This window comes from Cherax quadricarinatus, chromosome 77 (assembly GCF_038502225.1).
Source record: "Cherax quadricarinatus isolate ZL_2023a chromosome 77, ASM3850222v1, whole genome shotgun sequence".
Classification (NCBI taxonomy): Eukaryota; Metazoa; Arthropoda; class Malacostraca; order Decapoda; family Parastacidae; genus Cherax; species Cherax quadricarinatus.
Window position 1 is genome coordinate 5507619 of NC_091368.1, and position 12500 is coordinate 5520118.

General features: G+C 37.6%; 1 protein-coding gene across 1 annotated transcript in view; it reads right to left on the reverse strand.

Annotated features, from left to right (window-relative positions):
• The window catches only part of LOC128702008 (dynein intermediate chain 3, ciliary-like), a 54461-nt gene extending 43144 nt beyond the window's left edge, over window positions 1–11317 (reverse strand). Inside the window, exons 1-2 of the mRNA XM_070101413.1 lie at window positions 11151–11317; window positions 10589–10729 (exon numbers count right to left, since the gene is read on the reverse strand). Coding sequence (XP_069957514.1) covers window positions 10589–10729; window positions 11151–11189 — 180 coding nt within the window. The 5' untranslated portion in view covers window positions 11190–11317. The remainder of the gene's footprint in view (window positions 1–10588; window positions 10730–11150) is intronic.
• Window positions 11318–12500: the final 1183 nt, after the last annotated feature.

Genomic DNA, 12500 nt, shown 5'->3' on the forward strand with positions numbered 1-12500 from the left:
CTGAGGCCTCGTCATGGAGTCTAAATGAGACTTTGTTGTATTCAAGTGGTGGTTTACTAATGTTTGTCAGGAGGAAGGTAGGGTAGTGGTCTGTAGTGCTATCTGTGATTATCCCTGATTTAAGGGGGGCTAGTATATTGGTCCATATGTGGTCTATTATGGTTGCACTTGTCTCAGTGAGCCTGGTTGGTTTAGTTATTGTTGGTATGAGAAGTGTGTTGTTCATATTGTTGATGAAATCAGTTACAGGCTGATCATCTAGTAAGCCAAGGTTGATGTTGAAGTCTCCAGCTAAGAGAAGGTGGTGCTTATTCATTTGTCTGTTTGTTATTAGTGACTTTAATTTCTCACTGAAATTTGGGATGTTTGTGTGAGGTATCCGGTAAATGGCACCAATTGTTACAGGCGTCTTAAGGTTTTTTACAGCAAAATTAGCAAAAATGTATTCCCCATATTCATCACTAAGGCAAGTGGTGCTAAGACAAGATAATTGGTTAGAGTAATAGATTGCAATACCACCCCCAACTTGGTTTGTTCTGCAGTTGTGAATTGCTGTGTATCCTGGTAGAGGGTAGATATCTATTGTGTCCTGCTTAAGCCAGGTCTCAGTAAGAATAATGCAGGAGAAGGGTGTCTTTAGTGATTCAAGGAGTGCTAGGAGGTCATCATAGTGTTTGCTTAAGGACCTGATGTTGTAGTTAAGTACTGATAGACTTTTAGCATTGTTTAGGATAGTGGTGGCTTGTGATGCTGTGTAATAAAGGCAGTTACTTTCCAATAGGTTTTGATTGGGTGTCAGATTATGGAGGTTTAGATCAGGGTCAACGTGATCAATCATCTTCTAGGTTTAAAATTATGGTTATTTATATCCTGAGTTGTGTGTTGAGTTCTAGTACTGATTTCTGTAGTGGTTGGAAGTTTGGACAAGTATATAGCTAGAGTATTTTGGTCATGTAGGGTATAGTCACTACTACACATAATGAAGTTGATGTTGTCTGTGTGTTGTGCTGGAGTGAACTAAAGTACAACTAGGTATAAACTAGTAATATAAAAATACAAATTAAAAATAGAACAAGACTCTCACTTGTAATTGCACTAAGGTCTAATAATGACTTTTGTGGAGTCTATGTTTTGAGCTAGAGTGAGCTAAAGTACAATAGGTTTAATCTAATAATATAAAAGTACAAATTAAAAATAGCACTAGTCTCTCACTAGTAATTGCACTATGGTCTAATATAGTGAATTTGGTATTGACTATGTCTTGAGGTAGAATGAGCTATGGTACAACTGAATTTAATCTAATAATATAAAAATACAATTTAAAAAATACAAATTAAAAGTAGCAACAGTCTCTCACTAGTAATTGCACTATGGTCTAATTTAGTCTAATAATATAAAAATACAAATTACAAATAGCACCAGTCTCTCACTAGTAATTGCACTATGGTCTAGTATAGTGAATCTGGTATTGACTATGTATTGAGCTAGAATGAGCTAGAGTAAAACTGTGATTAATCTAATAATATAATAAAGGAACAAGACTCTCAATTGTAATTGCACTAAGGTCTTATATAAATTGTTTACAAGAATTAGAGTATAATTAGATTTAAATTGACAGGATAAAATACACAATTTAAGGTAGCAAAATAATAATAAAAACAAAAGAATTGATAAAAATAAAAATGGCAATGACTTGGTTATAATATGCTAGTAAGATGGTAGACAGGATGATATAAAAGTTGTAGTTGAAAAGACTAGGTTAAAAAAGTATGGAATAAAAATGGTCAATAAAAGAAGTTTACAATAAGTTTGATCAATATAGTTTAAAGTAAAATTGGGCAATAATAGGGATTTAGAATAAAATTGGGCAATTGAGTATTTTTTAAAGTGAGGTAGAATTATTGAAGACAAGTTATGGTTAGTTTATAAAAGAATAAGATGGAACAGTGATGTGGTAAGTTGTAAAAAAGGAGATAGATTCAGTAGATATTTAATACAATTAAGACTATGAGGTAGAATGGTCGTTGAGTACAATAATGACAATTAAAAGTAGTTGGAGTATTAGAATTTTAGGGGGGCACAAATTTATGACAATATGACAATATAACACTAACGGTGGACTATGGGTATTATCTGCACTTTACTCTGATTCTGTTAGTCCAGCCTCACTTAGGAATGTTTTAAGGTCATGTTCTGTGGAGATGAAGTATCTCTTTCCAGTGGGCTGTTTCCTAACTGCTATTTTTCCATCCCTCACAAAGCACTGGTGGATTTTTTGGGCACAGCGCAGTTTTCTTAGCCGATAAAGAAGGTTTTGTCTCGTTTTGGTAAGGCACTCATTGACGTAAACATCAGTTTTCATAGAAATAGATGTTTTTAGTAGGTTGTTTCTTTGTAAGCTAGTTTGGAATTTTAACAGCACTGTTTTTTTACCTGCATGATAGCCCATCAGTTTGCAATCCTTTAAGTCGTCACTACGTATGTTAAGACGAAAGTGGTCCTTGATAAGCTGTAGGGTGGTCTCCATGCAGGTCTCTTGGGTGACTGTGGGTGGGAGATGTTTGCTGTTAACTACAACAGCGTCAGATAGCTGCTGTTGGTCATTATGGTCTTGGAAGTTGGTTATGACATTGGCAAGTTGTTGGTCCACTCTTGATCTTTCCTCTGTAATGTTGGTAGTAAGTAGGGTGACTTGGTCTTTTAGAGTGTTGATGGTGTCTAGGGACCGGGTGTGGGTGTTGCTTTGTTGTTCTAGAGTGTCTAGTTTATGTTCTAGAGCAGTGATCTTGTTGATGTAATCTGCATTGCTAGCCTTTAGTTCCTGCATTTCTTGAGTTAGTTTGGTGATCGTTTGGTTCTGAATCATAAGGAGTTTAGCTATTTCTGGGTCGGTGATCTTCTTGACATCAAATACTGGGAAGGAGTTATCTTGGAATGTAGCGGCGGCCATGTTTGTTGTTGTCTGTCGTGTGTTGTGGTGATGTCGGTGGGTGATGAGGGTTGTGTCCTGGCTGGCAGTACTACAAGTTTTCCTCGTGTTATTACTGCTCTCACCTTTGATGTTAGGAGTCCTTAGCTGGTTACTGGATCTTCTTTTATTGTTCTGACCCTTGTCCATTGGCTGTGGCTTCGGGTGAATAGTAGGCGATGGGTGTTGGGTGAATGTTGTGGAGTATCGCTTCAGTGGCAGCGGGGTAGGAGTTGCTAGAACGAGTCCTATTAGTTGGTAATTTGTGAACTTTTTGGGTGATTTCTGCAGTTGCTTTATATCATTCTGGGTATCCACACATGTTAGTGTTATGCGGGTCTTGATTAGGTCATCACTGGGCTGCTGGGAACCTCAGGTAGAAGTAAAAATAGAGGACAAGGTTCCTGTTGAGGCTGACGCTGCCGCTGCCGCTGCAAGTAAATCTAGGCGAGTACAAAATCGAAACTGTGACCAATTCCACAGGTTACAAAGGTCAAGAAGAGATCATGGTTGAGCCATCAACAGCCAAAGGTCAACTACGTCTCCATGAAACTTTCTGACTGACTGTTGTTGTCAGCAATTTACTGACTGACTGCTGTCGTCAGAAATTTACTGACTGCTGTCGTCAGCAATTTACTGACTATCTGCTAACAAGAAACTAAATAACTGACTGCAATTACTAACTGACCAGAGTAATAACTGCCCGACTGATTGATATGTTGAAACCGACTGCACAGCTGTTTACTAGCTGGCGAGTGACTGGTTGACTGCTTGCTATCAGGAAGCAACTTGGCTGACTGGTCTCCATTCTGTTGATAATTCATCTACGTAGCTTATATATACATGCATGTATATATATATATATATATATATATATATATATATATATATATATATATATATATATATATATATATATATATATATATTTTTTTTTTTTTTTTTTTTTTTTTTTTTTTTTTTTTTTTCAACAAGTTGGTCGTCTCCCACCGAGGCAGGGTGACCCAAAAAAGATAGAAAATCCCCAAAAAGAAAATACTTTCATCATCATTCAACACTTTCACCACACTCACACATTATCACTGCTTTTGCAGAGGTGCTCAGAATACAACAGTTTAGAAGCATACACATATAAAGATATACAACATATCCCTCCAAACTGCCAATATCCCAAACCCCTCCTTTAAAGTGCAGGCATTGTACTTCCCATTTCCAGGACTCAAGTCCGACTATAAGAAAATAACCGGTTTCCCTGAATCCCTTCACTAAATATTACCCTGCTCACACTCCAACAGATCGTCAGGTCCCAAGTATCATTCGTCTCCATTCACTCCTATCTAACACGCTCATGCACGCTTGCTGGAAGTCCAAGCCCCTTGCCCACAAAACCTCCTTTACCCCCCTCTTTCCAACCCTTTCGAGGACGACCCCTACCCCTCTTTCCTTCCCCTATAGATTTATATGCTTTCCATGTCATTCTACTTTGATCCATTCTCTCTAAATGACCAAACCACCTCAACAACCCCTCTTCTGCCCTCTGACTAATGCTTTTATTAACTCCACACCTTCTCCTAATTTCCACACTCCGAATTTTCTGCATAATATTTACACCACACATTGCCCTTAGACAGGACATCTCCACTGCCTCCAACCGTCTCCTCGCTGCTGCATTTACCACCCAAGCTTCACATCCATATAAGAGTGTTGGTACTACTATACTTTCATACATTCCCTTCTTTGCCTCCATAGATAACGTTTTTTGACTCCACATATACCTCAACGCACAACTCACCTTTTTTCCCTAATCAATTCTATGATTAACCTCATCCTTCATAAATCCATCCGCTGACACGTCAACTCCCAAGTATCTGAAAACATTCACTTCTTCCATACTCCTCCTCCCCAATTTGATATCCAATTTTTCTTTATCTAAATCATTTGATACCCTCATCACCTTACTCTTTTCTATGTTCACTTTCAACTTTCTACCTTTACACACATTCTCAAACTCATCCACTAACCTTTGCAATTTTTCTTTAGAATCTCCCATAAGCACAGTATCATCAGCAAAAAGTAACTGTGTCAATTCCCATTTTGAATTTGATTCCCCATAATTTAATCCCACCCCTCTCCCGAACACCCTAGCATTTACTTCTTTTACAACCCCATCTATAAATATATTAAACAACCATGGTGACATTACACTTCCCTGTCTAAGACCTACTTTTACCGGGAAGTATTCTCCCTCTCTTCTACACACCCTAACCTGAGCCTCACTATCCTCATAAAAGCTCTTTACAGCATTTAGTAACTTACCACTTATTCCATAAACTTGCAACATCTGCCACATTGCTCCTCTATCCACTCTATCATATGCCTTTTCTAAATCCATAAATGAAATAAAAACTTCCCTACCTTTATCTAAATACTGTTCACATATATGCTTCAATGTAAACACTTGATCTACACATCCCCTACCCACTCTGAAGCCTCCTTGCTCATCCGCAATTCTACATTCTGTCTTACCTCTAATTCTTTCAATTATAACTCTACCGTATACTTTTCCTGGTATACTCAGTAAACTTATTCCTCTATAATTTTTACAATCTCTTTTGTCCCCTTTCCCTTTATATAAAGGGACTATACATGCTCTCCGCCAATCTCTAGGTACCTTCCCCTCTTTCATACATTTATTAAACAAAAGTACCAACCACTCCAACACTATATCCCCCCTGCTTTTAACATTTCTGTCATGATCCCATCAGTTCCAGCTGCTTTACCCCCTTTCATTCTACGTAATGCCTCACGTACCTCCACCACACTTACATTCTGCTCTTCTTCAATCCTAAAAGATGGTATACCTCCCTGACCAGTGCATGAAATTACCGCCTCCCTTTCTTCCTCAACATTTAAAAGTTCCTCAAAATATTCTCGCCATCTACCTAATACCTCCCTCTCCCCATCTACTAACTCCCCTACTCTGTTTTTAACGGACAAATCCATACTTTCCCTAGGCTTTCTTAACTTGTTTAACTCACTCCAAATTTTTTTTTTTATTTTCATTAAAATTTCTTGACAGTGCCTCTCCCACTCTTTCATCTGCTCTCCTTTTGCACTCTCTCACCACTCTCTTCACCTTTCTTTTACTCTCCATATACTCTGCTCTTCTTATAACACTTCTGCTTTGTAAAAACCTCTCGTAAGCTACCTTTTTCTCTTTTATCACACCCTTTACTTCATCATTCCACCAATCACTCCTCTTTCCTCCTGCCCCCACCCTCCTATAACCACAAACTTCTGCCCCACATTCTAATACTGCATTTTAAAACTATTCCAACCCTCTTCAACCCCCCCACTACTCATCTTTGCACTAGCCCACCTTTCTGCCAATAGTCGCTTATATCTCACCCGAACTTCCTCCTCCCTTAGTTTATACACTTTCACCTCCCTCTTACTTGTTGTTGCCACCTTCATCTTTTCTCATCTACCTCTTACTCTAACTGTAGCTACAACTAAATAATGATCTGATATATCAGTTGCCCCTCTATAAACATGTACATCCTGGAGCCTACCCATCAACCTTTTATCCACCAATACATAATCTAACAAACTACTTTCATTACGTGCTACATCATACCTTGTATATTTATTTATCCTCTTTTTTATAAAATATGTATATGAAATATATATTTATATATATATATATATATATATATATATATATATATATATATATATATATATATATATATATATATATATATGTATATGTATATATATATATATATATATATATATATATATATATATATATATATATATATATATATACATATATATGCAATAAGATCACAGTAAACAGGTGATTTCAGAATATGCAAAACAACCACTCTGAAAGAATAGAGAAATTCCAAGCGCTTTCGTGACTACTCACATTATCAAGGATGCTTTAATTTCATAGTTCCTTGATAATGTGAGTAGTCACGAAAGCGCTTGGAATTTCTCTATTCTTTCAGAGTGGTTGTTTAGCATATATATACACATATATATATATATATATATATATATATATATATATATATATATATATATATATATATATATATATATATATATATATATATATATATATATATATATATATATATATATGCAATAAGATCACAGTAAACTGGTGATTTCAGATTATGCAAAACAACCACTCTGAAAAAATAGAGAAATTCCAAGCGCTTTCGTGACTACTCACATTATCAAGGATGCTTTAATTTCATAGTTCCTTGATAATGTGAGTAGTCACGAAAGCGCTTGGAATTTCTCTATTCTTTCAGAGTGGTTGTTTCGCGTATATATATATATATATATATATATATATATATATATATATATATATATATATATATATATATATATATATATATATATATATATATATATATATATATATATATATATATTTTTTTTTTTTTTTTTTTCAACAAGTCGGCCGTCTCCCACCGAAGCATGGTGACCCAAAAAAGAAAGAAAATCCCCATAAAGAAAATACTTTCATCATCATTCAACACTTTTACCACACTCGCACATTATCACTACTTTTGCAGAGGTGCTCAGAATACAACAGTTTAGAAGCATACACATATAAAGATATACAACATATCCCTCCAAACTGCCAACATCCCAAACCCCTCCTTTAGAGTGCAGGCATTGTACTTCGTATTTCCAGGACTCAAGTCCGACTATATGAAAATAACCGGTTTCCCTGAATCCCTTCACTAAATATTACCCTGCTCACACTCCAACAGATCGTCAGGTCCCAAGTACCATTCGTCTCCATTCACTCCTATCTAACACGCTCACGCACGCTTGCTGGAAGTCCAAGCTCCTTGCCCACAAAACCTCCTTTACTCCCTCTCTCCAACCCTTTCGAGGACGACCCCTACCCCGCCTTCCTTCCCCTATAGATTTATATGCTTTCCATGTCATTCTACTTTGATCCATTCTCTCTAAATGACCAAACCACCTCAACAACCCCTCTTCTGCCCTCTGACTAATACTTTATATATATATATATATATATATATATATATATATATATATATATATATATATATATATATATATATACTTATATATGTATATATATATATATATATATATATATATATATATATATATATATATATATATATATATATATATATATATATATATATACATATATATATATACATATATATATATATATATATATATATATATATATATATATATATATATATATATATATATATATATATATATATATATATATATATATATATATATATATATAGTGAGGCTCAAGTTAGAGTATGTAGGAAAGAGGGAAATTTTTTCCCAGTAAATGTAGGCCTTAGACAAGGATGTGTGATGTCACCGTGGTTGTTTAATATATTTATAGATGGGGTTGTAAGAGAAGTAAATGCGAGGGTCTTGGCAAGAGGCGTGGAGTTAAAAGATAAAGAATCACACACAAAGTGGGAGTTGTCACAGCTGCTCTTTGCTGATGACACTGTGCTCTTGGGAGATTCTGAAGAGAAGTTGCAGAGATTGGTGGATGAATTTGGTAGGGTGTGCAAAAGAAGAAAATTAAAGGTGAATACAGGAAAGAGTAAGGTTATGAGGATAACAAAAAGATTAGGTGATGAAAGATTGAATATCAGATTGGAGGGAGAGAGTATGGAGGAGGTGAACGTATTCAGATATTTGGGAGTGGACGTGTCAGCGTATGGGTCTATGAAAGATGAGGTGAATCATAGAATTGATGAGGGATAAAGAGTGAGTGGTGCACTTAGGAGTCTGTGGAGACAAAGAACTTTGTCCTTGGAGGCAAAGAGGGGAATGTATGAGAGTATAGTTTTACCAGCGCTCTTATATGGGTGTGAAGCATGGGTGATGAATGTTGCAGCGAGGAGAAGGCTGGAGGCAGTGGAGATGTCATGTCTGAGGGCAATGTGTGGTGTGAATATAATGCAGAGAATTCGTAGTTTGGAAGTTAGTAGGAGGTGCGGGATTACCAAAACTGTTGTCCAGAGGGCTGAGGAAGGGTTGTTGAGGTGGTTCGGACATGTAGAGAGAATGGAGCGAAACAGAATGACTTCAAGAGTGTATCAGTCTGTAGTGGAAGGAAGGCGGGGTAGGGGTCGGCCTAGGAAAGGTTGGAGGGAGGGGGTAAGGAGGTTTTGTGTGCGAGGGGCTTGGACTTCCAGCAGGCATGCATGAGCGTGTTTGATAGGAGTGAATGGAGACAAATGGTTTTTATTACTTGACGTGCTGTTGGAGTGTGAGCAAAGTAACATTTATGAAGGGATTCAGGGAAACCGGCAGGCCGGACTTGAGTCCTGGAGATGGGAAGTACAGTGCCTGCACTCTGAAGGAGGGGTGTTAATGTTGCAGTTTAAAAACTGTAGTGTGAAGCAACCTTCTGGCAAGACAGTGATGGAGTGAATGATGGTGAAAGTTTTTCTTTTTCGGGCCACCCTGCCTTGGTGGGAATCGGCCAGTGTGATAATAAAAAAAAATAAATAAATATATATATATATATATATATATATATATATATATATATATATATATATATATATATATATATATATATATATATATATATATATATATATATATATATATATATATATATATATATATATATTCGCCTGCTCTTGCGAATTCCTTGCATTGTTAAAATCTCTAGTAAGGCTGATGCATGCAGGGGATGAGATGAAAAGCTGTAAGCCTTCTCCCTGAGTGCTGGCTGCCTTGGATCAAAGTCTAGTGTAAGCTGGACTCCAAGGTATTGGTCCAGTGTGGGTAGATTGGTAAAGCACTGCATACCTTTTTCCAAGGCTCGTAGGTTCGAGTCTCCTTCAGCCAGAGATCAGTGTTTATATATATATATTTATATTTATATATATATATATATATATATATATATATATATATATATATATATATATATATATATATATATATATATATATATATTATCTGTGTCAATCTCTGTGGAGACTTTCTTTGACGTGATATTTCTGTTAATATAAATTCAACTGGTTGAAACTGAGTAAGAACTCTACCGGGAAATGAATATATACTCAGACTTACAGCTCAAATTATTTAATTTTTATAAGTGAATGATCAAGTTGAGGTTGCAGGTCGAGTCCAAGCTCCTGGCCCCGTGTGTGTGTGTGTGTGTGTGTGTGTGCGTGTGTGTGTGTGTGTGCGTGTGTGTGTGTGTGTGTGTGTGTTTGTGCGTGTGTGTGTGCGTGTGTGTGTGTGCGTGTGTGTGTGTGTGCGTGTGTGTGTGTGTGAGCAACATACAGCTCTTGGGACATAGGAGATAACCTAGTTTAATCCCAGATATCAAGAACTCTTCACTGGCATCAAAAGGAACTTGAAATAAGACAGTTCATGTTCAGTAAATTCTCTCTAAGACTTTCAACTATTTAATACATCTAATTCACCCCTCACCCCTCACCCCTCACCCTTCATCCCTCACCCCCACCCCTCGCCTCTCATCTCTCTCCCCTCACCCCTCACCCCTCACCCCTCTCCCTCACCTCTCATCCCTCACCCCTCACCTCTCACCTCGTGCTGTGACATCTTAGGCACTGCCTGGACTGCAGCATCCTGGGTTGGCATGGGGACATACTGCTGCAAGAGGGCAGGATCTGGATGTATGGAGAGCATAAGCTGGGCTGGCACCTTCTGGAACCTGGCACTTCTTCCCTGTGTAAGTGAAGGATCATTAACACTTACCTACTGCAACCTGGCACTACACTTTAAGTTATTATTATTATTATTATTATTATTAGTAGTAGTAGTAGTAGTAGTAGTAGTAGTAGTAGTAGTAGTAGTAGTAATAGAAGTAGTAATAGTAACATTAGTAGTAGTAATAGTCATAGTAATAGTAGTAGTAATAGTAATAGTAGTGGTTGTAACAGCAGCAGTAGTAGTAACAGTAGTAGTAGTAGTCATAGTAATAGTAGTAGAAATAGTAATAGTAGTAATAATTGTAGTAGTAGTAACAGTAGTAGTAATATTAGTCATAGTAATAGTAGTAGTAGTAATTTTGGTAGCAGACGCACTACTATTTTGTACTTAAAATTGTTTTTACTATTATTAATATTATTCAGCGCAGGATAAATACCTTTAATTCAGATTCCTTCTTCCTGAAGACGACTGACATCTTGAGTTCTGACTTGATCCTGGGAACGACCACTGACGACTCTGCAGCTAAGAAGCGCTAAGTCCGTAGGGGTCATATAATGATTGGGGAATGGGAGAGGATCAGGGGTGGTCCAAGATAGGAGAGGATAGCTCCAGACCCTCGAATCAAGAGCCCTTCACCCTTGAATAATCACATCGCACACGAAAAGAGGATCGAATCGTTACAACTCACAACCGAAGGGTTCAGTCCGGAGTGATATGAGACCTAAAAACCCTAACACCTACTTCCACTGCTCACCTAGCAGTAAATATGTACCTGGGTGTTAGTCTGCTATTATGGGTGGCATCCTAGGGGAGAAGCTAGGAACCACAACAGAAAAAAGGCACAATGCTTGGCTGGCTTGGGTTATTCTCTTACTATTTTCGTAAGCCACCATTATTAACTATTATAATCATGGGGGAGCACTAAGCCTGTCTGGGGGAGGGGATGGAAGGTATTCAGGCTGAATTCAGGGAACCGTAGCACAGATCCAATTCCCTAGATCAGGAGCCCCTCACCAGCGTCAAGGAACCTCCCGTGAGAGGTCATAAGCGACCAGCCTGCCTTTGTTTACATGTTTTAGCGTCCCCGTTGCCATGGCTACTCCTACGTTCGGGCGGCTCTATGAGGCTTGGTAACACCGACAAGATGTGTCCGAACACACGTTCTAACAGTTATGACGTTTATTAAAAGAAATGTTTGGCAACGAGGGAGTGAGAGAGAGAGAGAGAGAGAGAGAGAGAGAGAGAGAGAGAGAGAGAGAGAGAGAGAGAGAGAGAGAGAGAGAGAGAGAGAGAGAGAGAGAGAGAGAGAGAGAGAGAGAGAGAGAGAGAGAGAGAGAGAGAGAGAGAGAGAGAGAGAGAGAGAGAGAGAGAGAGAGAGACTAGTTACATCAATTTCTACTTACAGACTCTTTAATAGCAAATCTCATTCAGACGATACCCTCATTATTATTATTATTATGATTATTATTATTATTATTGGGGGGAGCTAAACTCGTAGGGATTATACAGCGCCCGTGGGGGATAGAAGGCATTCAAACTCAAGCCTAGGCTTCACGAGAGGAAAATAAATGACTGCAAAAATTCCGAGACGCCTTAGACCACTGAGCCATCAGTGTTACATACAACAGGTACCCAGTACTACTGGACATGTCACTCCTGACACGGACACATACGTGGCTGTGGCAAGCCACACGACTAATTTCGTTCTCTTTCCCTCTGGAATACCTCTCATACGAGCAGTTTACATATATTAATTCATCCGTGAACAAGTGGTCCAGGGTATCTA